Source organism: Lingula anatina, chromosome 1, assembly GCF_051362555.1.
Source record: "Lingula anatina isolate TDL-2025a chromosome 1, LinAna3.0, whole genome shotgun sequence".
NCBI classification, from domain to species: domain Eukaryota; kingdom Metazoa; phylum Brachiopoda; class Lingulata; order Lingulida; family Lingulidae; genus Lingula; species Lingula anatina.
The window spans coordinates 47732313-47758939 of NC_141767.1; the positions used below are offsets into that span (position 1 = coordinate 47732313).

General features: G+C 36.7%; 3 protein-coding genes across 6 annotated transcripts in view; all 3 read right to left on the reverse strand.

Annotated features, from left to right (window-relative positions):
• Positions 1–12: 12 nt before the first annotated feature.
• LOC147764409 (uncharacterized) lies at positions 13–3684 on the reverse strand. Its single transcript, XM_087005168.1, has 3 exons — positions 1866–3684; positions 1578–1688; positions 13–1304 (listed from the first exon to the last, which is right to left on the reverse strand). The coding sequence occupies exons 1-3, from the start codon at positions 2869–2871 to the stop codon at positions 754–756; spliced, it is 1668 nt and encodes a 555-aa protein (XP_086861294.1). The 5' UTR covers positions 2872–3684; the 3' UTR covers positions 13–753.
• Positions 3685–3850: 166 nt separating this feature from the next.
• LOC106163244 (uncharacterized) lies at positions 3851–9905 on the reverse strand. Of its 2 annotated transcripts, none has more exons than XM_087005151.1 (8): positions 9617–9905; positions 7839–9236; positions 7108–7577; positions 6552–6888; positions 5551–6326; positions 5251–5334; positions 4864–4956; positions 3851–4564 (listed from the first exon to the last, which is right to left on the reverse strand). In XM_087005151.1, exons 2-8 carry the CDS (start codon positions 9227–9229, stop codon positions 4488–4490), a joined length of 3228 nt encoding a protein of 1075 aa, XP_086861277.1. In that variant the 5' UTR covers positions 9230–9236; positions 9617–9905; the 3' UTR covers positions 3851–4487. The 2 variants fall into 2 exon arrangements, with proteins under 2 accessions (XP_086861277.1, XP_013396238.2); XM_013540784.3 differs by having other exon boundaries at positions 9702–9902.
• A 1843-nt stretch (positions 9906–11748) lies between these two features.
• Positions 11749–26627, reverse strand: part of LOC106163225 (uncharacterized) — a 30850-nt gene continuing 15971 nt past the window's right edge. For 2 of the 3 annotated variants that reach the window (XM_087005142.1, XM_013540744.2), the window contains 20 exons: positions 26279–26524; positions 25719–26139; positions 25408–25468; positions 24840–25026; positions 24456–24553; positions 24155–24272; positions 23474–23613; positions 23099–23306; positions 22572–22647; positions 22111–22264; positions 21834–22028; positions 21608–21693; positions 20468–20629; positions 16315–16564; positions 15296–15977; positions 14725–14877; positions 14313–14453; positions 13745–13876; positions 13183–13373; positions 11749–12861 (listed from right to left, as the gene is read on the reverse strand). In XM_087005142.1, coding sequence (XP_086861268.1) covers positions 12673–12861; positions 13183–13373; positions 13745–13876; positions 14313–14453; positions 14725–14877; positions 15296–15977; positions 16315–16564; positions 20468–20629; positions 21608–21693; positions 21834–22028; positions 22111–22264; positions 22572–22647; positions 23099–23306; positions 23474–23613; positions 24155–24272; positions 24456–24553; positions 24840–25026; positions 25408–25468; positions 25719–26139; positions 26279–26524 — 3890 coding nt within the window. In that variant the 3' untranslated portion in view covers positions 11749–12672. The remainder of the gene's footprint in view (positions 12862–13182; positions 13374–13744; positions 13877–14312; positions 14454–14724; positions 14878–15295; positions 15978–16314; positions 16565–20467; positions 20630–21607; positions 21694–21833; positions 22029–22110; positions 22265–22571; positions 22648–23098; positions 23307–23473; positions 23614–24154; positions 24273–24455; positions 24554–24839; positions 25027–25407; positions 25469–25718; positions 26140–26278; positions 26525–26627) is intronic. The other variant, XM_087005139.1, reaches the window with a different exon arrangement.

The following is a 26627-nucleotide window of genomic DNA, read 5'->3' on the forward strand; positions in this document are numbered from 1 at the left end:
ATAAAAGAGAAGTCAATATTTCAATTCTTTATTTCCTGATATCCTAATCAGTATCAAGCTCAATTTCATTCCGTGCACCTTATAATGTGTACGAACGCATTAGCATCGCTACAGGTCAAAACCTCTTAGGTATGGATATTGCTGTCCTAGAACTTGTAATTGTGAAATTAATTGGCAAATATGAAACCTAGTATTCAACTTACAGTTGACAGTGTCTAAATAGTACAATAGATATTCCGTAAAGTACTTCATTACTTTATTCATAACGGTAATAAGTTAAAAGCTATAATACAGAGTGAGATTTTTAGAGTATCGAGGTTTTCTAATCGGAAAACGTACAAACGTTCATCCTATCGCTGCGTGTCATCCCTGAAGGGGCATAGAAAGCCGCACATTGCAGCAGAGAAGAAATGTCTTTTCATTTTGAGTGGACGCCTTGTTCATGCACACCCCGGTTTTCCAAAACAAAATACATATCTAAATTGAGAGAGAGAGAGAGAGAGAGAGAGAGAGAGAGAGAAGGGGGTGTTTTTCTTTGCAAAATTCCACTAACTGACAGCGATGGTGGGTGTCAACCCAGTGTCGATCAAAATCTTGAGAACCGTCGAGTCCGCGTTGTATAACTGTCTTACCTTCAACAAAATTGTATCCTGGGTCTACCAGTCCTTCAATCGACTGTGAAATAGTTTATGATCTCGCTTATGATCTATCTGTCAAATACTTTTTCAACATGCAGTATTAATAATATTATGTTCAGTCACTGGGCCTTACTTTCATTTCGACCTTTTTTAAAGAATAAAGCTCGGATCCTCTCAAAGCATACCAAACAATTCCTTCGGCGTTTCTATTTAACCTTTGCGACTGTTCTTCTGACATGTACCACCCCATTTTGTATGCGCCATTCAAATTGCTTGCGTAACAATTCTTAAACCACCAACCCCCTTTATTAACCTCGGCGCAATTTCCTTCATACTTATCATTATCCATATCTTTAGTACTGAATTCCATCTGGTCATGGTAACTAAGGGAATCGCCTGCATCACCATGGTAACCAAGCACGTGCAGAGGATAGTTTTCCCGCTCGTCTCCCACTGAGAACCACTTGTATTCTGCAAACTTTTTCCCGCCTTCCCAATCCCACAACTCGATCCGAAGTTTGTACTTCCGTTGATTTGTAAGATAGTGGATTTTCTTATTACCCATCCAAAATTCGGCGTACGGATTACCGAAGCCGAATTTGTACTCAACCCAATGTCGATCAAAATCTTGAGAACCGTCGAGTCTGCGTTGTATTACTGTCCAACCTGCAACAAAATTGTGGAGAATAAAAATATCTCTCATGAAGAACAGCACAGATATACATTTTTTCCATAATTAATGTTTCTAGAGTTCTGTTGTCTCTGGGCAACGGCTATTTTTGGCGTACTATCTACATACCTTGGCCCCAAAAAATAAATAAATAAATAAATAAATAAATAAATAAATAAATAAAATAATAATAATAAAATAAAATAAAAAACAAACAAACAAAATAAGATCTTCATAAGCAAGTGGATATTTAGTCTGTTCTAGCTTACCTTCGTTTTCTATCATCTCACAATACACGTCATCTGCATAGTTTTCTCCAAATGGCTGGATCTTATACAATCCGCTCACTCTAAAACCTTGATCATACACGGCCTGGCAGTCTGGAATTGTACACAGACATCAAAAACAGAATTCAGAACAGTGACAGTGTCATACTATTCAGGGCTTTACCCCACAGTAATGAGACCAAGCGAGTTTTACATCAATTTTAATAATTCCTCATAATTAAAATTAAATTGTATTTGTGAGTAAACTTACAAATGTTGATAAATTTGTACCTGTTGGAACAATGCTATTCAAACCTCCCGTCGGACCACTTCCAAGATTATAATTATTAAGAAAAGTTAGCGCACTCCTAGAGAAAGATGCATTCCCCCCCTTCAATGACTCAACTACAAATTTCCTGAAATTAAAGTAGTCCATTTTCAATTTTTTAAATTCTTCCATTATTGGAGGACCACTTGGATTGGCAACAAAAAATCGCTGCTGGGTCTTCATAGTTTCTATCATCATATTTGACTGCTCTTCTCGAAGCTTTGTCAGACTAAGGCGCATAGTTTCAATGTGCTTCTTCCCTTCCTTAGTTTCCGTTTTTATATCAGATATTTCCGTTTTCAGAGAGTCGATATTTTTTTGAACTTGTGAAAAGAAGTCTCTTAGTTTGTTAACGTTTGCCTGTAAATCATTTTGTCCCAGTTTCAGTTGAATGTTTTCCCCTTGGATATTGCGCATTTCTCTTTTAACAAGAATCCATTCAGCTTTAAGGTCGCCTACGTTGTTTCTCAGCTGAGAAGTAAAATCATGAATGGCTGCCAGCTGTTTCTTGCTGTCTTGTGTTTTCAGATCTAGTGAGTCTTGTTCCAAAAGTATTTTCTGGTTTTGATCGCCAATTCCTTCCACGGTTGAACTCAAACGAAAGATAGACCCCTCGATATTTCTTAAGGACGAACTTGCTGATTGTAGGTCTGTCTCAAACTTGGCCAATTTCACGTCCAGATAATTAATCCCTCGCTCAACGTTTACTGAAGCATTTTTTTCATTAAGCAATTCTTGAAACATTTGTACTTTTAGTGACAAAACGTCTTGATTTAATCTTGCCGAAACTCCTTCGATCTTATAATCCAGATCGCTCAGTTTTTTCCAAACATCATCATTTGGTTGCCATACCTGCACATTATATGTGCACTGCCCGGTTTTAGACTGCAATCTTGCCGAATAAGAAATTGAATGTTGATCCGCGAAGACAACGAACAATATTACTAAAAGCGACGTGTTGAGACCCATGATGAAATTTTGGTACTGATCAGCATGCGCGCCGTAAGACCTGTCTGAAGTAAGCCCTGCTTTGATTACGAAATACAGGATAAGGCCAAGGAATAATTCTATTTTGTTAGACGGACATTCTATACGGAGGCCAGTTTCACGAAGCGATTTAAAATTTTGAACTTAGCTCGGATCGTTTCTGCTGTGTTTAAACCGTGTTGGAGAAGACACCCTAGCTGCGACCATTGCAGTGGTAAGCGAAGGCCAAAATTCTCTCTTCATGCGGTCGCAAGGGTGGTTTTAGTTCCGACACCATATTTAATTAGGTCGGTTGCGCGATATTTTAGAATAGCAATCTACGATTATATCGCAAAGAATTGGAAAAATAAAAATGTAATTGACTTCCCAAAATAGCCTACTGGCAACAGTGAGTAAAACTGGTGACAAGACAATAAGAATTAAGTAGAATTTAACGTGAAGAGTTTAGTTTAAGACTAGAAATTCGAGCTAAGGGGGAATTTGGATTCTCTGCGACTCCAACACATTTCTAATCATTTGACTCACCCGCACATCCTTTCCCATTCATAACCCGTAACCCAAATGTTTTTATAACCACATCCTTACCAGTAGATTAGGAATGAACAGGATTTTGCCCACTGACCTGCCAAACGGGAATCTTATACATTCGTTCGTTCCTTTGGTAAAGCGTTCAATCAATTAGCCAATACAGCGGCGTTGAAGGAAGTATCGGCAAGGGAAAAGTACCAAAATTATCGCGCCTCAAAAGGTTGTTGCTTACACCTTTGGATGGTCCGAAACATCTGAACTCCAGGTTGATATATAGACCGTTACAATATAATTTGGGATTTTCTACATTCTCATTAGTACACAACTCCTCCGCCACCTCGACTTAGAATAGGTAACTGCTGTTATTAAGTGTACAAGTTTTCAGTGTCCACTTCGAAACACAGGTCCATTTTCCTTTCAATAAAGCTAACAATGAATGTTTGATTTATTTTATTTGAAACATGAGCGATGTTCACTCTGTGAATAATATTGATGTTCTAAAAACGCAACAGTGAAATCAAGTAACAAATAAATTTTTAGTCATCAAACATGTAACAAGTTTACAAATACAATACCATGTTTGGCATAAAAGGCCCCCCATTGGGCTTCTTTGTAGAACGTGCACAACTTAAACATACTTTTAGTAGACCACCACCAGTAAGTAGAAAATAGTGCTTATACACAAAAAAAATCCTTATATATTATATAAACAAAAAATGCCCCCCAAAAATCCTTTTTTATCTTTTTATATAAATGTAAAATTCTAGCACAACATAACAAATTTGACCTACACAATAACAAAAATCCAGAAATTTCAAGTGTTAACTCATTTCTTCGTCATCACCATTTTATTTTTTACCCCACCTATTTACCTTACTTCCCACGCTGATAACAAGTTATCAAAAAAAGGGTTTCTGAAAAGACAGAGTCAAAGGCATCTATGCCAATTCACTGTTAACTTCTGCCATGTGTTGTAATTGATTTTCATTGCTTTTACTTCGACTTCTTTAACTTTTGCAACTAATAAATGAATAAATCCCAAAACAGTTGACACCTTCAGTCTACGTTCATCAAGCTGCGTTTGTCTCAAATGACTGACCAACTAATGGCACCTCGGTGAGAGCATCATCTGTCCTACCAATTTCATCTAAAGATAAAAATGACTATTTTTAATGCTGATGTCATGTAAACAAACATCTTGAAGAAAAAAAGGTTCCTGACATGTTTAATTATCCATATGTGTAAAATTACGTGAAACTGATTGAAAAACAAAAAGAAGACCTGAAGAGATAAGGAATTTGGCCACAAGCCATAATTGGTTTCAGAGTTTGTAAGGTATGGGGTATATCATAGACTTAAAAAAAAAAAAGGAAGTGATGGTTATTCTACCCCTCTATTTATGTAAGATAAATGTTTAGCCCCAAACTATTATTTGTATTTCTTTACCATCTGAATCTAAGGTGACATCATCTGCCTTCTTCCAGCCACACATGGAGTTAATTACCTTCTTACTCAGTGCCACATCACGATGGAAACGCACTGAAAAAATATAAATATAAACAATGACAAGAATGGTGGGTAGTAAACAAATTTTCAAATCTGTGATGAGTGAAGAGAAAATTAACAGCACTGTGGGTGCCAAGGCATGCTACCTGAAAGGACAAAATAATTGCTAAAATTTCTAAAATGCAGATGAAATTCATAAAAATTCAGTGCAAAACAAACGAAACTCATTTGAAGCCATTATCATTGAACCATAATGAGTTGTTTTAATATACCTATGGTAACTTCATAACAAAAGTGACATTCAAAAATGGATGACAGATAACTTACTTCTCAAATTCTGCATTTGTGCCAAAAGCACATTGTTGGCTTGTGTTTTAAGGTTCAACATATTTCTCAAATATTCATTTTCCTCTGAAAAGATCACAATAAAATGACAATGTCATGCTAGTGGCTTTTTCATATAAATCACAAATTTATCTACAATATTTATTAACACTCAGCCCCAAATGTACTAAAGCAATAGATAACTAAAAAAAGACTATTTCTTTCACTATGAAATATCACTGTAATTATATCAATGTTTAAAATCATATTTAAAAAAACTACTTAGTAAAAACACACACTTACCCATGAGATGGTGAATGAAATATCTATGTGAGCCTAACTGTCTTCTCATTCTGTTCAAATCAGTGTCAGAAGTTACAGAGTCATCTGCAGGCTGACAAGTGACAACTCCAACCGGTACGTCAATTTTGGGCTGAAACTGGGCAAATGTGGTTGCAGCTGCTTTTGGAACTTCTGCTGCTGTTGTTGTTTTTCCAGGACAATTGTTATTGTGGTCTGACGCTGATGTTACATTGAGTCTTGCCAGACCACCAAACAAAGGAGACTGTCTTGAGTAATGGGAGTTGGGCTGATTTTGCTTTTTCGTGTCAATATTCACTGCACGGGCACTCGGAGACTCGGGTACAGAAGAAAACTGGTGAGGCAAAGATGAACTCTTGAACCCAAAGACTCTTGAGTTAGGATGAAGTGGTGATCCTTGATATCCACTTCTACGTAAGAATCCAGAAGGACGAACTGTTTCTTGACCTATTCCCCCACCATTCACCACCAACTGTTTTTTCAACAAGGAATTCCTTTCCATATCTACTGGCACTGGACACAGCAATTGTCCTTCATGACCTGTAACACCTGGTCTCATCACGCGGTCAGTGCTCACTGACTGGACAGAGGATGGGCATTCTGGTTCTGGTACTGGTGGCTGAGATGACATGTGATTTTTGTTATGGTCTTGCTCAGGGACTTGGCCAGTACAACCCTGGGCACTGCCCACTGCTGTTCTTGGTGACACCTTTGGTCTAGATATAACATCTGACTGGTAAGAGCTAACAGGCTGGTTCCTGGAAACAGTATTTATTGTAAAATATTTCAATTATTTTTTAAATGATGCAATATAAATCATGAAATCTATCTGATCAAATACCATTACATATTGTACATACTGTGTATGCTCATTAATAGGGTATCTCAATGCAATTAGGCCTACCTGTTATATATTTGACATGTGTTAAGAGAGTCGTAATGAAATCGGTGAGCTTGCACACCTAGATATGTTTTATACTTACCTGACCCTATTCAGGACAGTCTCCCACAACTGCAGCATCCTGGGGGTGACATCCTTGGAATCCAGCAGTATTCTTCCTCTAGTCTCCACATCATGGCCACATGTACGGTCCCCCTCATGGCTGTGGTGTGAAAAACCATACCACGAGAAGAATTTCTCGCAAATCACACAGCGTATACATAAGGACAGGGCATGCTTGCACAGGTAGGCATGGAGCACACCTCTTTCTACTGTGCTGCTGCAAGGAGACACACACTCCACAGGCAAGTAGGACGTCACAGGCATAGTGGCAGGAAGGGACATCTCACCTTTCCTTTCAGAATTTGTTGGACCTAAAGCTTAAAATCACAGAGGATATTAACATTAATGATAAGGTAAACAAAAAATGTAGTCTTTTAAATATCTGTCATATGCTCCCCTTATAAGAAAAAAAGATGGTAACCATTGGAATGCGGACTATATAGCAAAATATGCAGATAATGCAACATAAAAAAAGGTATGAAAATACTTTCTTGACCACTTCTAGAGCTTGTAAATTATTTGCGCTAATGGTGTACCTTCCTGAAGGGTTTTTCTCTCATCCACAGGCCTGACTACAGTGACAACTGGAGCCAATGGCTTCACTTTAGCCTCCCTAGAGCCTGGCACTGCCTTTGCCTTGACCCCTTTAGGAGAGGACATATCTTTCCTCTTTGTTATCCTGGGAGAGGATATTCCTTTCACCTTCTCCTTTTTAGGTGAAAACAATGCTTTCATCTTGGCCACTTTTGCAGATATCTCTGGTTTGATCTGTGCTTCCTTCAGAGAAGCCATGACTTTCACCTTGGCATCCACTGCATCGGTTGTGTTGAGGCTCTGTTGTTTATACACAGTTTTACATTCTGGTTGTGTGGACAGCTTGTTGACTGTGTCTTCCAATTTTTTCAAAGATGCTGAAGCTGCAGATGGGTCAAGACTGGTCTGATTGTCTGGACCTCTGTGGTGTGGGTTTGCATTGGCCTTAGAGTCAAATGAACCAGCATCAGATCTTGAAATGAAAATGTTATGTTTTATTTAACACATATTTCATTATTTGCAGAAAATCACTTCAAACAAAAGCAAACTAGTAAAATTATACATCCAACTTGATTAATTTCAATAAGATGTATAGAACAGAGATGTCATGTCAAAAAAGATCTGACTTGTTTATGACAAACTAATTATAATTAAAGTCATAATAATAACTAAGAAAAAAAGAGGGATTAATATACCCAATTGTTTTTTTTAAGTCAAATCCAACCACACTAACCTGTCTGTCTGTGTTTCATACAGAACTCCATCTAAATATGAAGAGGCACCAAATGTAATATTATATCCAGGACTAGGATTGGGTAAAGGACTTAAGAATGTCACTGGACGGACCTCACACTGGGGTGGCTTGGTCTCCTTTTCATCTTTCTCAGAATTTCTTGCCTCAGTATCAGCAAATGGACAGGCACCAGTATTTACTGTTTCCAAAAATCCAGAATCTTCTCCATTTCTGTCCTCTTCCATTTCATCGTCAAAACAGTTGGATTTCTCATCAGCTATGTACAATTTAGGGCTGTCTTCCTGGTTTTCCTCATTTTCTCCTGAGATCAAACATGATGTTGAAGTCTCATCCACCTCTTTCTTAACTTTGGGAAGGATTTTTCTAAACTGAGGAAGAGCATTCTGCCTTTTCTTTTGTGATAAGCTCTGTTTATTTTTTCTCTCTCCAGCTGTTCTACCATTTTTTTTCTTCATTTCCTTTTTGTCCAAAATGACAAATTTCAATGGAGGATGGTCAGTGTCCTGATTTTGAGAGGATGACTCGACAGACTCCATACTTTCCCCACTCTCTGTGTCTGGTGGTGGTGGAGTGCCACTCATTGAGAGCCCCTTTCTCATCCACTCATATACCTTCTGAGCATCGTTCTCACTGACCAGACAACTGTAGTTGCTGTAATTCAAACTCAGATCTTTACACAACTGGGCAATGGCTGCTTTTTCTTCTGGCAAACACTGAACAGATTTAAACATGCTGTTACAGGCAACACCAAAGTGGGCTGATGTTACATTACGAAACTTGCTCAAAGCTTGGCGCAGATGATTACGAACAAAGTATTTTTCTTCTTCCCTTAGAACATAAGGTAACTTAAATCCATGAAAGTCAGCCACCCCACTATCTTTGGTAGGCTCTACTTTGCTTAGCCTGCTCCTGCATGATGAGTTGGATCTTCTTCTGGTTTTAACTTGTACCTCTTTCTTTTCATACAAGTGAACAGGAGACTGGGGAAAATCTACATAATCATGATCTGACACAGTCTTGAATGTTGCCCTGTCTGACGCATCTAGAAACTTAATTGGCACTGTGGCTTTTCTTTTTTGGTTAGAACTGCGGTAGCTATGATCACCTATAGTACTATTATCTAAAGATTCTTTATGTGCTGAATCTTTAAAAATTTGATCAGCATCTCCCCTGAAGAAAAATTCATTGGAAGCAGGAATATCAAAAGATGGGGTTTTCATATTTAGATCTCTTTCATCTTCCTCATAGGTATGTTCACAGGGAACTTTGCTGCAAATGTTTGGCCAGAAAGGAAGAGACTGCAAATTTTGTCTTAGTGATTGTCTTTTACGTCGTAATTCTGCAAGCACTGCTTTCAGCCTTTCATCCATACCAATGCTGTTATAAAAAAAGAAAAATAATCATAACCACATCTTGCTTGTCATTAATTCTTAACGTAAGTCTGACTGAGTGTTTAACGTTAACAAAGGCTTCCTTATTGCTTAATATTTTCTAATTATTTCTACAAATATTCAACACATCTCTATAACCGTAACGCGCAAGACGGAGCAACTCTCATACTTACACTTAATGTTCACATATGGCACTATTTATTAATATTCTTTATTTTATTTCTGCAAATACTCATTATCAACTCTAAAACCTTAATGTGCTCCATCTTTCTCCTGATAAATGTTACACACAATGTCAATGTATTATGTAGTCCGCCATTAGCTCATCGCGCCAAAAAACTTCATGCGCTTAATTAGGATTTTTACCTTCTGTGTCAAGCCTCACTGCTAACATCTGTTGTGAACTAGTATATTAAAACGAATTTAGTCAATGGCGTTTCTTCATACCCACCTTTTTTAATTGAAATCGGTTGTAGGTTTGAATAACCCTCGCACGCCTCTGTACTTAATCCTTTTATGCCGAACGCACTCAACCCGGAGACTAAAATAAAGAATTGTTTTAAACCCCACAGGCACTCTGTGATTTTTCGATCTCACGATCTCAGTCTCTAACAGATAAGTTTAGGTCTGTGTGGTGTAGTTATTAACTCCTGTGAGTCAAAATGGGTGGAATAAAAAAAGTAAAAACGAATTTACGAACAGCGTCTTGAAAAGTTAAAGTGTCAACCCGTCAGTATTCTTTATTTTACCAGATTCCTCTTCACGTGACTTAAAGCGCACGTTCACAAACGTCACGATGAGCACAATTTACTCTTGGCCTGTTTGTCTACTACTACTCTTTTGCTGTCATAATGATTTGTCATAGACTTAGATATACTGTATTGTATAGCCTACCGAGTAGTAGATTAAGTTCGAGTTTTTTTATTTTCTTTATTTTTGTGAAATTCGAGTATCAGGCTCCGCACCAGACAGAGTAGAACTCCGATAAATCTGACCACTTGTCATTTCTTGCTAGTATAAAACGTCTGCGTGTAGGATCGGGCCTACTAGTATAGAATGCATAATTTATGTGCCAGCCAGTATTACCTTTTTGTAAGAGTCTTAAAAGTTAAGATGGATAAAAGACGACTGGCATTAGTATCTAATGTAGCTAAAATATTGAAAGTTCGAAGCTGGCAAGCCTGTTTTGATGGGGCATTTCAAGAGAATGATAGACCAATGCCTCACTTTTAGAAGTAGGCCTATTCAATCACTCTGGACAAACGAAACATTGTGTAAGAAAAATGTTTTAAAAAATCACTCGTCCTTGTGCATTTGTTGCAGGATATTTGTTTATAAGCAATCAATGCTACTCTAATTTAGGCCTACACTTTAAAGGGCAACCCTTTTCCAAAGAGAGTGCAACAAAGTTAATTTGACAAAGGTCGATATTTAGGGACGACGAACACAGCTCACTTTCAATCACATTAAAAAGTACTCCTGTTTTCACTCGAATTAATGGACTGTACAAATCTTGGGGAGGTTCATCCGTAACCGATATTGTAAAACGGTGCGACAGCCAGGCTTCAGATGAGTATATGTTGGGTAAGATCTTCAACGGACCCGCCACCCCCAAGCAGTTAATGGCCCTGTCCTGAATGTAGTAGCCTGTTCTCTGATCCTTTGTAACCCATGCAACCATCTCGTCTTTTTATATACGTTTTATATTTTAACCTTTGAATTTTACCAAGTTTTCCTTCTAACCAAAACTCAAGCGTTGATTTTTATTTTTAAGAATGTCTGCAAACAGTACAAGCAGTGTAAATTTTGTCACATTTCAATTGTGTTGAGATGTCTGCACAACTGGCGCAATGCTAGGTGAGGACTAGTATTTCTTCACATGGTCAATTTTAGCTATCCCCCCTTGTTTATATTAAACACGAATGATGAGACCCCTCCCTAAAATTTGCTTCCAAAATACCCATACAAAAAAAAAAAAAAAAAAAAAAAAAAAAAAAGAGAGAGAAAAAAAGCCAGTGTCATGCATGCAGAGGGCTGATTGTGTATGAGGTGTTATGGTGTATTACTTTTGTAAATGTTTAACTGCTGGGCAAGCAATCAATGCTCCTTGCGTGCAGAGACTAGAGAGTGTGATATAGATTAAGAGCTTCTCTCTTTAAAGTTGTGTCTGATTACAGTTTATTGTTCAACAATATCGATTTATCATGCTTCTGATTCTCTTTAGTAATACTTTTTTTGGCAAGTTTCCTGATGCTAAACTTCTTATTTTCACATTAATAGAAAACCAGCCCAATTCTCAGATTTTATCTGGCCATCAATAAAATCATGTATCACCGTCTGCTCGTTTTCTCAGATGGATTTCATTATCTTAAACATTGAAAAAAAAGCAGTGATTATGCTAATTGTCTTAACCATGGAGAAGAACATATGGAATGTATTTTTTATCTCAATATAGATTATTTGTTAAAGAGTTTTGAAAGAAAAAGACAAAGTGAAAATAAAATTTAACACCTTTTAATTAAAAATCCTATTGCCGCATATTCATACATTTCTGTGACTAATTCTGTGCAAATCTCTGTACATTCAGAATTTTTGCACAGAAACCAAGAAATGATGTAATTACCAAACTGGCCTTGGTAGAGAGTAAATTAAAGTAATGAAAGAATATGACTTTAAATGTAGTTCCATCTGTACTAGCTGTAGGCATAGCACAGCTTCAGAAAGTATTAGAAGCATTTGCAATAAATAATGAAGTGATTTTACAACTACAACAACCAAGACCATGAATAAGATCTCAAGATATTTCCACAGTGTTGCTCTGAGCTTCATTTTGATTTGGCTATCCTGTTAAATTTGTTTCCAACTATCAACCATGAGGGTGTCAGCCGTCTGCCAGCCTTATCAAGAAAAAATTCCATTGCTTTACTGCAGCTCCAAAATAGTTTTGAAATCAATGACAATGGGGTAAAAATTAATTACTATGCCAAATTGGTGATACAGTAGTCATTATACCCAAATAAATGTATTTGCGAATTTTGATACAGATAACACTACATCCGTTAGAAAAAAATCATACAGAATAACCACACAGATGTTTCCTCCACATTAAGGCTAATTTATTTTGAAAGCCAATGGTACTGACTTGATGACTATGCAACAGTTTCTTTTATTGTGGTCTGGATAACAGACAGCAGAATGAGCATCTATGCATTGCTGTAATATAACTTATAAAATAATGACAAATGAAAGAGGCATTCGGCTTGTGTCCCACCAGCTGACAAGATCATCTGCTAAATTAAAAACCTAAACCATACAGAAACAAAGCACAAGTTGAAGTTTTTTTTTTATCATATCCATGTTCAGAGTTCATTCATTATGCTTTTCACAGACTCTTAGTGTGGGTCATTTTTCAATAATCACAGTCATTTTACATCTGCAATAATCTGATCCACTTGGTCCCAGTCAATAACACTCATTATGCTGCCACTGCTGACAGAAGCCAGGTCTGTCATTGTTGCGGCGCCCTCTATATCTGCTATGTCCACAGCATTGGTATAGTCTGCTCCAGTCAAATAGTCCAGGTCATCAGACTCTGCATAAACACTGGCACCCTTGATAAATAAAGCAAAAAGAATAGTTACCCACACTTTTATTGTAAGTAAAACTTGAACATAATATGCAAAAGCAATGACACATCCAAGCATACCCAGCCTCCAAAGTTTCTGATAGCAACACCAAATAAAATGTACAATTGGGGATAAGATCAAGATATGAAGTTTCAAATTCATGGCTTGATATGTGATATGTGGCAACGCAAAAATGAAAAATATGGGGACAATTAAAATTATCATAATAAAATCAAACTTGAGATACTGTATGTATAAATTATACGGAAATCTTGAAATAATATTCAAAATAAAACATAGACTTACTCCTGCTGCGATGCCTTCCTGACCATCATAAAGAATTCTTTTAACATCCTCATCTACACTCCAGGGACTGACCACAGAGTCTGCTTCAGATATGTCTGGCTCAGATACTGGACGGTACGGGTCAGCATAGGGACGTGGCCGGACTAGACTGCGTAAGGGTGGGGTCTGGTACTGTCTGCTAGGTGTGGGCGCTTAAAAAAACGGGAAATTACAAAATGAATAATGAAGGATAAAATACTGATCCACTTATTGATATGAAGACTTTAAAAGAAACTTTCAACATGGCAAAATAATATTAATTTTTCTACAGGCATCACTGACTTACCACCAATGACACAGACATGACATTAGTGCAAAGACTAACCACAAAAATTAAAGAGAATCAGACAAAACCAAAATGTGGCCTCACAATTTGGAATGATTTGTCCAGAGGAGATCTAATAGATGTGGATTGCTCCCCTTCAGGGAAAGGAGTAATTTTTTTCTGTTAACTTGTCAAAATCATTCAAAATATTTGTTAAGCATGATTTGAGAAGTCTATTGTTCTAATTCTAGTACTTACAATAGGCAGCCCTGTATGTTCCATGTGGTGCCTTGGCTTGCAGTTCCTGTAGCTGCTGTGAATAGGTCTTAGGTTTGTGGGCAGGCCTGTGAGATCTCAGGGATGGAGTGGTTCTTGGGGTTACAATCCCTGCTAAAATATAACATTTGAATTTGCAAATTAATAAAATATACTTTCAAGAAGTAAAATGAAGGAAAGGTGTATGGGAGATAATGTAAGTCATATCAATTCAAGAAAAAAAATATCCACAGTGTTTCCTAAAATAGATAACTAATTAATGATTTAAAAACACTACAGTGGAATGTTCATAGAAGTTACCCTCTACCAGGGCTACAGATTGATTTTTCATTAGATATTCATAGATCTGTCTCTGGTGAAACTGACGGCTACTCTCTGCATGTGAGGAAATGTACTCAGAGAAAATGTCTACATAATAACAACTGTGGCCCTGGTAGAAGGTACATAAAAAGAACGGTATTATTAACAAGGGTCTTCTTTCCCCTCTCACAACACCAGTGAGCAGGATGCAACACATAGTCAAAGATCCAACACTCTAACCATCACTCACCAGAGGACCCTCTTCCAGTGTGTTTCTTGGGAGGAGAAAGTTGCTGTAGTTGTTGAGCATATGTGAGGGTATTTCTGCGAGGACCCCTCTCTGGACGGATACCATGCTGCCTGGACGGAGTGGTGTGAAGTGGTGTTGTTGCTGACAAACAAAGAAAGACAAGCATCAAGGTTTTGATATATTCTAAATCTTACAATGTGTGGAATGGTCAGCAGTATTTTTAATTCTAGAGTTCATGTAACATTTCAAAAAAGAGAACAGCAAAAAAATAAGAACAAATTTAAAAATAAAAACTGGTACATGTAAACAGTATCAGCCGGCCATTCTAACATTAGTATGCTGCATGATTATCAATACTGTTAGAAAAAATCCAGCATCAGTGAGTTCCTAAGAAATTCAGTCATATTTCTACCTCTAAGTCTCCTACTCTGAGGAGTGTCAGATCCTCTTCCTGGTGTGATAGTAGCAGGTTTTTTCATCTCCTGAAGTCTCTCCGTGTACGTCTTCACAACTCTTGGTGACTCTCTTACTTGTGTCTTCTGTAGACCCGGGATACGTTTTGTCCCTGAGAGAATATAAAGACATTCAATGTACCATCCGTTCTCTTTCCATTCTGAAAATACTTTTATCTACTGTTTATAAAGTAATCAACAGAGGTAAGTCAAAATGTGCAAGTGTAAATGAATAGAGATGGCAAACCCGTATAGTATTGGCCTTAAATGTGATTTCATAGAAAAAATCTATCAAAACTGGGAAAAAATAAATTATTAAAAAACTCCCCTCAGCCACATATATTGATGTAATCATGTCTTCAAGCATTTATTAGAAGTTATGTTTAAACTGAATAATGAAATGTAATAAAATGCAAACAAATATCAATATATAAAACATTCAAGAACAATAAAAAAATTATTTAAATATTTTCTTTTAAAAACTGCAAATTATCTTTTTCACAAACAAAAAGAAACTCGCTGCACACTTACCAAATAATCTTTGTAGAGATTTGAGGGAAGAACTTTTAGGTTTACTAATGGTCTGAGTGGCACCTAAGTAGTCCTGAGATTTATCATGGGGGACTGGGGATGGTTTTCTTCTTGTTACTTCAGGTCTCTGAACTTTAACTAAATCAGTGTAAGATTTTATCACAGGCCTGTGGCCACTGGCCTCAGGCTTATGGACAACTTCCTCCGCCTCCCTAATGTCTGACAATTGCCCGGTGCCTTCATATGTCCTTGGTCTTGCCCAGGCATTAAATGTTTCTGGACTCCCTTGGGGATATTTATGATAAATCATGTCATCATAGTTATCCTCTAGTGTAAGATAATCTTCAGAAGTGATAACCAATCTGTCTTGGTCTTGACCCTGCACTGCCCTCTGTCGGTTGGGTATAGAGTATCCTTGTCTACTACCAGGGGGTGCTGTAGCAGGTTTCTTCTTTTTTGTGGGTGTTCCTGCTGCTTTTGATGTAGGTCTTCTTTGTCGTTTCTCAGTTCTCTCTGTGATTTCATGTTCTTCTTTTGGGAGGTCAAGTTTATCAGCAACAATGTCACTCATTAGCTGATGGGCCAGTTTTTCACGCTTCTCAGTAAATTCTTGCAGTCGCTGTTTCTTTTCTTCTTCTCGCTTTTTCTCAACAGTTTTGATCTCTTTGAAAGTAGATGTGGCCTGTCAGATAATAAAAAGAACCAATAAGGACTTATGTGGTAATCAGCACAGATTTAACCACATTTGTGTTTAACTGTGAAAAGAAAAATATTTCAAAAGAAAATTTCCTTCACTATTTTTATCTCTAGCAAGGTACTTTCCATGCAGATCACGTTTACCAGCATCTTCTAACAAAACTAACTAGAATGCCTTAATAGTAAAAAAATATAATCAATAATAAAATGACACCCAGACTCAAAAATGTACAGAACAATTTGCACATCCTTTCTGCTTTTAAGAACTTGGATAAAACAAAACACTCAAAATTAGAGTCAAATGGTAAATTCTAATTTCTCACCATGACGGGGACACCTTCAGGAGGCTTGTAAGGTGTCCTCTCCCTTTCTCTCAATTCCTCTTTCTCCTTCTTGTACTGCTCCAGCCTCTCATGGCGTTTCTTAGCAGACCACTCATGTAGCTGTTTCCTTTTCTCAGGGCTCATTCTTCCCTTATCCCTGGGGGACGGCTTGTTGAATATGTCCTCCATCTGTTCTAGACTTAGATCTGTTGGAGGGAAGTCATCCCCTATGGTTAGCCTGTCAGATTTCCTGGAAAATAATGTAAATCAAGATGGAAGTTATAACCACTGAAACTTGATTTCATTTTCAATTTTTGTGTGACAGTTGGTAGAAGTATTAGTGTGAATAAAAAGTGGATAAATGGGATAAAATGCAGCATCATGCTTATGTTAAACAAAGAGTACACAACTAGCTTTGGCTCATCACAAAAATAACCTTTAACTTATGAGAAAATGTAAATTGCTCATATACATATTGCTGAAGAATATTAAGAACCTTGTTAAAGAAATCTGAAACATGGAAGAGTGGTTTTTATGAACAGCTCCAAGAGAGTAACTGCACAGTCATAGAACATGATCTAGCGTCTATACTATTACACAAAAGCACAACCAAGAAAGTCCATTAAGATCTATATGAGCATTGACAGATCACTCATTTGAAGAATAATCACTGTGCTTGGAGCTGTATGCTGAACAGCAAGACCTTTTCCTTGGAGAAAAGTCAGGGTTAATGTACATTTAAGGTGAAATAAAGAGCCAACTCTGACTGCATTAATTTCCAAAAAACAAGACTGCAAGGGATAGATAACAACATTTAGGTGCCACTGGAGTGGATTTGAACACCGCACTATATGTACTCTAATACTGTTGACAAGTATAATTACACAGAGGTATGGCTCCACTGGACTAATTAATCAACCATGATGTCCTCCCAGCACCAATCAGGGCTTACCAAATAGGCCCAAACAGGCAATTCATAAGGAGTCGTTGTGGATGATAATGCCTTTTGTTTCAAAACTGACATACTTGTATATCATACCACTTTCTCTGCATTTAAGTCTTATTTTCCAATAACAAGATCAAAATATGGCAATGCATGTCACAAATAAATATTTCTGTTCCTTGCACCTTCAGTTTGATAAATTTACCTCATTATATAATAAAATAAGTACTGCTATTAATGTAAATGCATATTTCACAGAAAAAAATCTCCCCCAAAAGTTTTCAAGACATTTTTATCTCACGCTAATCAACTTCTTCGCCAGTGAACAAACTCCATTGCTTCCCCCTCCTCCAACTCATACCGATCCTAATCCAATATCCATATACTCAGAAACCTGCACACTCATCTTGCATAATTTTAATACGTTTTTACTCTCCCCCCTCCCAAATTAAACCTAATCAATAGCCTGATAAAACAGATGCATGGTTGACTCTACTATATTTAAAAATAATAATAAATAAATAAATAAATAAATAAATAAATAAATAAATAAATAAATAAATAAATAAATAAAACAAAGATAATTATTTGAAAATAAAACCAAATAATAACGTTTCAGCTAAAGCATGATTCATCTGACAAAAACCATCAGCAGCCAAGCTTTACCTGATATTCAACTTGTGCATTAGCTGGCACAGTCTCTCCTGTGCCCCTGACATACATATCAGCCAGCCCATCTAATACCATCAAACATAGCACTGATGCTCTAATACACTGTGATCCAATCTAGCCCATCTCTCCTATAAACCTTGGCTTTTATTTCACATGCAAAACCTTTCAAGGCGTCCTTTCAAGGACGGGTGGAGCCACAGGTAAGAGTACAGTGTTAATCTGCCCAGTGTTCAATATCAATGTCTTTGTTTAACTGTCATTTCTTTCAGGTCAAATGGTAACTTGAGACCTTTAAGCAATTTGCGTTCAATTCAGGTCAGGTATGTGATGTTTCTTATTTTTTTCTAAATTCGCTTATGAATAATTATTTAATGATAAATGCTTGTTGCATATGACAATCTGTTGTCAAAGCAACTAAAACAAGAATATAAACAATATGTGATATGCCTAATGCTTTGCTTATCTTCTCTTAAACCTAGCAGTTTAGCTTTAAATGACACAAATATTTGTTAAAAGTTATTTTCTGTTAATGTAACATTTTTGAATCAGATGTATGTTTGAATGTTTTGAACTCTTGTTTGAAGAAAATGAAAAAACATTTAATGAAATTGCAACCAAAACCAACTACTTAAACACTAAGAAAGAAAAAATACACAGACCAATAAATTCACATTAAAATCTTACACGTATACAGGTAGCTGAAGTTTAAGGCAATAATTGCTTTTGAACCTAATAAATAACAAGTGACGGTTTATTTAAGAAAATGTTCAAGGCAAGAAAAAAGCATTTATCAATAGGCAAATGTTTTGCATACACTCATAAATTACTTAGTATAACTATATTTCAAGTGCTGCAACCATGAGTGGGTTGATGAGTTTTGCTGTTAGAAGAATAGGAATCTCCCTGTAGCTGGCTATTTGGCATTCAGTCCAATCCACTAAATATAAGATACAAAAAGGTAAATCTTTTACACAACATTTTCATGGCCAGATTGTGTACCCAATCCCCATTTCGTTGGCTAAAGCCACTACTTATGACACTCCAAGTTACATTGTCTGACTTGAACAAAGCCAGGAATCAACCAGAAAATCCTTCACACCAACTTCAGGCACTTAGCCAATAAACACTATTTAATCTGGTCCATAATCAGCTAAAGGAAGCAAAAAAAGAAAACACTCAATCCAAAAGATTTAAAAAAATCCAATCTGTGACTGTCACATAAGCAGTCACTAAACTACAATCGATCCAATGTTACTAAAAATAAGCACATGTTAGTATGTGATGTTAGAGTGTAATGACTCATGGGTAGCCAGGCAACAAGTAGTAAATGTTTTTCCTCATTCATTAATCTAACTGTATCTGCTGTCACCCAACAGAATGATACACCTACTATGTATGCAGACACATGCAGAATAAAGAGTAATTGTTAAGTCCCAAGTCAAAAGATCCTTTCCAATGAAATTTTCTCTAGAAACATGGTCAAGGGGGAGGGGGAGGGGGGGGGGGGGTAATATAACCACCATCACTACACATTAATCACTGACATTTTTTTCTGTCTATCTAAGTGAAGCCAATCAATTGTTATACAGTTTACAAAGAAGGCTTTCCCCATGTCAAGTACCCAAATACATCCATCTAAACAGAACTATGCTGTCCTTTAGTAATTACTTGAAAAAAGAAAAAATTAGTCTTAAATATTTATTTCTCAATACTACTAGTAAGAAGCACTTTTGTTTTACACTCTCTTATAAATAATTACTGGCTCACATTGCACTCAGGATGATAAAAAGGCGTCAGTGTTGACAAAATGATTTATATTGTATGTCAGACAGAAAAACAGAGGCACCATTAACTCCTTATTACTATGGGGACAGGCAGTAAATATTTCCCCACGCGCTTAACACCCCCTCTTCACCTCAAGACATCTAAAAGAAATTTAACACCTGAATTGACTCCTACTGTTTACCAAAAGTTTATAGACACAACAACAAGGGCTTGTTATAGCATTTTTACAGCAGAAGTTAATTGATGAGTCAATATTATGTTACTTTAAACACTGTAAGAAGAATGATAATAGGAATAAACCTTCGAAACATGTATCTGTCAAAAAAAAAAAAAAAAAAAATCAAACCTGTGATCCACTTTAAAATTACCAGTGATGCTGCACAATGTTTTACTTTTGAAGTTTTGTAGTAGATGACAATTGCTGTAAGCTATAATTCTCATTTAACAAAATTATTTTCATAGATAAACATTTGAAAAAATATATAAAGCTTGTGAAGCTAGGGATGTGTCATCAATGTACAGCTTTAACTATAACTCTGTACTGTCTGTAGTGAATACCAATGGACTAAATATAACAGAGATATAGATAGCATGTTTACCTGAAATTGGTAAATACACAGTGCAAAAAATCCTTTTTTAATTGTCATGTAAGCATCTGATTAAATTTTTATCATTCAGTCATCTTAGCAATGCTGAATATTAAACTAAAACACATGCCTTATCAGTTAGGAATTTATTAAAACAAACACTCACTTTGCTTTGTCAGCCATTCGTTTGGCCTCAGTTTGGGACAGCCCCAGCTCCTCTGCACCGACCTCGCCTTCGTTAAGCAGCTCCCCTATGATATCACTGACTCCACTGACACCAGTTAAATCTTTCGTACTGTCAGCTTTTTCTTCCTCCTCTGCTATGGACCTGTTTATGGATTTATAGATGGGTGAGCCATTAAGTTTATATCACAGATATTTGATACTGATAATGACGTGAGCAGATATAAAGAATCAGTTGAGTCGGTGGTAAGGTGGTGCAAGAGTAATGATCTTATTTTGAACGTAGCTGAAATCAAAGAAATGATAGTGGATTTAAGAAGGAATCATTGATAATGTTGAAGTAAGTAGGGTAGGGGAGTTTAAACTACTTGGCATACGTCTGAATAGTAAACTGAATTGGAAAGATAATATCCCGAAGAATGTAAAGAAGGCACGGTGAAGACTGTATTTTTTAAGATCACTCAAAACTTTAAGTGATAGTGTGCCTATTTTAGTTAACTATTACAGGTGTGTGATTGAAAGTATCCTGACTCACAGAGTCACAATCTGGTATAGCGGGACTACTGAGGAGGAAAGGAATAAACTAACTGTAAGTAAGATTATCGGGCAGGACCTCCCCAAGCTGGATGATATTTTTAAAGACAGAATGGAGAAAAAAACTGTTAACACCATGAAAGACTCTTTTCACTCAGCATCATCATCACTTTTTACATTTTTACCAAGCAGTAGTAGACTTTTAAAGTCAGTAAACACTTTTTAAACAGCTTTTATCTAAGAGCAGTAACACATTTTAATTTGATCTCTAAACCAAATTGTTATTTTATCTATTGTATTACTTTTACTCTGTATATTATCAAACTTGCTCCAAAAGGAAAATTATTTCAGATTTTTATAATTGGCTAAATAAACTCTTATCTTATTTCTAATACATGGGAGAACATTTATGTCTTATTTCATCTTCTTAAGATATAATGTTGAATGCAAAGTCAATGCATTTAAATGTAATGTATGGCTAAATTTTTCAAGTTTTGAAAAAATATCAATGCTGTTAGTGTAAGTCTATTTGTGGTATTTATTTCTATAATTCTTCATTTCTTGTGAACTCAGACAGATATATACTCACCTCTGATGTTGATCTCTCTTGCCCAGTCTTTCTCTTATAGCATGTATCCTATCCTCATTGGTCAAGCCATCTTCAACTGCTCTTTCCTGATTAAAACACACATTTTCATGTTGTTATATATCATCTCTAGGAGCAATAACCTTAACCTCTAGAACCCGAGTATTACTTTTTCAGATGTATTCATTCTCATAAATTATCAAATTGTACATATTATAAAGCTACATACCTCGTCAGCCTGGACAGTGGACATCTGGTCATCAGACCTCATCCTTTTCACATCAGATGGCCTCAGAGGGACAGGTGGCTCCAAGGAGTCACCAGGCACCTGCTGGGGTTGTTGAGCTACTCTGGCTGGGGGATATTCTGACTGGCGTGTTTCTGGTGTTAGTGCCTCTCCAAGGCTTTCTACAGTGTGCAGCAGCTGAAGCGATACCAAATTTGTTTTTATTTGGAATTTGTTGGTGAAGGATTTTAGAATTTGCTTTATCAAGCCAACAACCTACCAGTCTTGTGTTCTTGAAGTCAGTCTCCATGTTCTGTGACATGACATCAATGGCCTTCAGTTGCTGGTTCATCTCCTGTAGTCTTCTAGCTATACCTGCCTTGGACTGCTGCCTGCTCTGCTTGGATAACTCCACAGCCAGAGGTACCATCACCCTAGAATATGAATGCACAAATAAAGTAAAATCCAGTGTCATCCAAATACAAAACACAAATATGATATCCTCCTTTATAAAAGCAAGTTATAAAAACAAGATAATCTTTTTGGGTTGGGGAGCAGGGGGGGGGGGGGTGTGTGTGTGTGTGACTTGTTTTAAGTTTTCAAAAGAAGAACACTACTATCAGATTATCCATTCAAGCAATGACCACACAAATACCATAAGAAAAACCAAAGAAAAGGTGAAATTACAGACATGAAGTATATTTAAACTCCCATGAAAAGGAAGAGGTTTTCAATACTTACTCTTCTTCATTTCTATCCATTTGTGTTGGAGCCAGCATCCTTGACGTGAGTGGATCAGGCCCTGGAGATAGTTCCTCTGTAGATAATGGAACACAGAATGAAATAAGTAGACATGAGAAATGATATTTTCTTAAAATGTTTACAACAAAATCTTTTGCACTAAAAATGTCAATTTTGCTGTAGTAAGTACAGATTTACAAGCACTTACAACTGTTACATTACTTTTTAAATTAATTAGCTACTTATTTTTAATGTTACTAAAATTGCATTGTTTTAGAATTACCTGCATAACTCTTTTAATGTTTGTACAGTACGTTTAAAAGAAAAAGAGAGGTGAGACTTTAAAAATAATACCTTCATGCTATGTGTTTTAATCTGATTGCCAATAAATTTTAATCTGATTTCCTGGCAGAGGTACACCTCTGATCAGGATAGGAAAGCATCTAAGCTAGATCTAAATAAGCAAAAAAATCTATATCTCAAATCTTTCTTAATGTAGGACTGTAATCATATTAATTTCTCTCTACCTGTCCGTCTCCCGGGACTGTGAAGTAGAGATGACCTGATGGACGGTTTTGGGGGTGATGTCACTGTCGTATCCCTTTCTGGTATTTGATCTATGGGTCTCCTAGGTTCATCAACACTTCCTTTCTCCTGCACTGAGGCTATGAGGTCATCAATACTTGCCCCATCCATGTCTATGACATTTATGTAAGAGCGACCCTGCCCTTTTCCCTGCAATGAGGGGAATTATTGTTATCTCGACTATATTCTCTTCAACATTTTGTTAAATGACCTTGTTTAAGGTTAAGCAACACAACATTTAACTAGGTATGTGATCTATAAACAAATAAGCTGATGAAACTGGAGAAAAATGTATAACATGGCATCCATACACTTACCCCAGTGGAAGGTGCCCTGTGATCAGCACTGTCTCCATCTATATCACCAAACCTCAGACCAAGGAAGATGTCAGGTGGCAACATGGAAGGTCTAGTGGCCCTGAAGTAGTCATCTACTGCCTCCTTCACTGGGTCTGTACCTTAAAGATGCATACAAAGTCAATTTTTTGTCACAAAAACCAACCAAATGCCAGCATATCGTTTCAAGTAGTATAACTAAAAAAATTACCAAAAGGCATTGTGTAATTTTACTCAAAAATGATGTTTGAACAGATTTTTCTGCTGGCATTCTAAGCTGTATGTCAATGGGGCAGGAAAGTAGGTCACGGAAGTAGGTTAAATTTACAACCATAAATTTACAGAAAGGAGCAGTCTAAAGGTCTTTTATGGCTGATGGAGTGATCTATTCAGTTTTTCCCTTGGCATGTCGAATTTATTTGAGTCATATAAGAATCTAGTAGAAGTGGTTTACATCTGTTACTGGGAATCCACACTCCACCGATGCTCGGTTCGTATGTACCTTTAAAATAAAATACAGGCTAGATAAGCCTTACATTTATCTTCATAATAACGTGCTTCTACGTGTGATGTAAAAGAAAATACATAGTTATGTAATGCATTCAGAGGAGCAGATGCATGTTTATATTCCTTCCTTTTTCTTAATATACCCAATGTGGTTACCTGTATCTCTGGTGATACTGGTGGCAGCCTCTGCAGTATATCTTGGTTCTTCTTCCCAGTGTTCTGTCATGGTCCCACTGTCTGCCAGGTCTGTGGTCATGGTGGCAAACTCTACCTTCTGAAATAGACATGTACCTTTCAGATGCTGGTTGCAATCCTTGCACTCACATGTGTGTATGCAAGCAGATGCATCTGAAAATCATTGTTTATCATTTCTGCAAACCTCTTTTTAGTTTGTATTCAAATTTCATTTGCATCAAGTACTTGTCTGTCAGTAGTTTCAAAATAATTTTGATCATACCTTTCTTGGTTTAACGCCCTGAGTTGCTTTATAGTGGAGGGAAGCATTTGTGGGCTGACTGTCTGCAGAAGGATGATCTAAGTAATGATCAAAAGTTCCTGAAAGTGTGTAAAATTGAAATAAATAAAATAATTTGAAATAAACATGATGGAAAAAGAAAATTATGCAATAAAGCTACTGGACAAAATAATGAATAACAATATTTCATTTGGTTTGGGAAACATTCAAATTGCAATTCCGTAAATAATTTGTTAACAATATGATTTTTAACAAAGGCTATCTAACAATGATTTTCTGTGATGCATGGATAATTCCACTGCAGTTTTATATGGTTTCATTTACTGATAGTACAGATGTTATAGTCTGTCAATATTTCCATTATACCAGGTGGAATGGCAAATCCACTGTGAATGTTCAGGACTGTCTCCTCATCTGCTTCTTCTGTCTGGACAGCAGAGGATGACACAGTGACTCTGATTGGCTGCTGAGATGAAGAAGTATCAACAGTTTTGGTTGGTGGAACTTCTGTGGTCCTTGGTGTCACACGTATCACATTGCTCGGGAGAGAAATCTAAAGAGACAAACATTCAGTTTTGCAGAAATCTTACAAGAGACTTGTCTTCTGATAGACCCTGCTTGTTGTATGTTTTGAATCTGTAAGCCATAAGAATACAATCATAAGCCATAAGCCACAAGAACACAACACTTAATCACATCCTATTCCATCTATGCTATTATATCAAAACTGGTAAATTACAGTTAATTAACATTAGCACATCTTTTGTTTTCACTAAATAAATAACTTCTGCCAAACTAAGGACAAAGTGGCCAATACAGAAATTTTTGCATTTTCTTTAAAAAGTAGCATGTATTCGGGAAAATTGCTAAGTAGCATAAACCTTGTAACTGTTCACTGTTTTAAATTACAAAGTCAACTGGAAGGAATACAAACCTGTTCAGACTCAGTGCTACTAGCATCTTTAATTTCTTTTTTCTTCTGTCTTCTTTTTTTCCTAAAATAATCACAAAAAATACAAATATAGACTTGTTGTTAAACATTAACTAATCACAAATACTTTCATGTTAAAAGTTAACAAGTGATCCCAACCACAAAGGGAAATAGCTATTTATCCTCAATAACATTAAAAACAATATGAAACTTAAAAAAAAATATTACTTGGCTTACAATTTAATCTTGTTGATGATGTTGTGTCTCCCAATACTGTATATTTGGGTAGTAGTGATTTCCAATCTAGCCTTTACCTCTTAATATCATTTCTTCTCTCCATTTCAAAAAATTCTTCTTTCTTCTCCAGTTGATCTTGTTGGTCCCTATTGGTGAGATGGTCAAAATCAACTTTTAACAACACTGATCCAAGCTCCCTCTGCTGGTTTTGAGCATGCTGAGTCATTGCCTGCCTTTGGAAAGCCTTGAGGTGTTCCTGTTTCAACAGCTCTTTTTGTCTTTTCTGTTGTTCATATTCTATCAAAGTCTCAGCAGGTACACCAGGATAGATGGCGCCACTGTCTCTGGCTCCAAGAAAGCGATGGGGACCCATGGGGTGGTCATCAGTCAGGTGAAGCAGCTGGATGCCTAGGCGCTGAGATAGTGGGTGTGTGCTGCCATTATGGACCTGTGGTGCAGTCATGCTCACATTGGGAGGCCCGCTTTGTACTCTCATGTCTGAGCAAATACAAGGCAAAAGACATTCATAATTATTATTCAGTATTTCTTTATGCAAAAAGCAATGAACAGGTTTCTCTTCTTTCAAAATCTGACCTCAAATGGCTAAGAAGCATTTCACTTAGGATATATTTCTTACCTTCAGCATACTGTCTGACATCATGAGGCAGAGATGATGGTGAAGGTCTTAAATAGCCCCTCATAAGCTGTGAGGCCTGATATGTGTCATCACGTCTCAGTATAGGCATAGGGGCATGAGTAGTGTACCCTTTTGGTTGCTGGGGACCTTCTGGAATCTGTGCAGGAAATTTGGGAAACCTCAACAACTGAGCATCTGTCTCTTTTTCAGCAGCAAGACGCAGCATGTTAGGAATTCTAGGCTGGCCTACAGATGAGATAAAATAAGGATAATAGATTTAACTTTGGAATATATACATAAAAAGCTAGCTAAATCCACTCCCCCCACCCCTTCTTTTTTGCAACCTGTC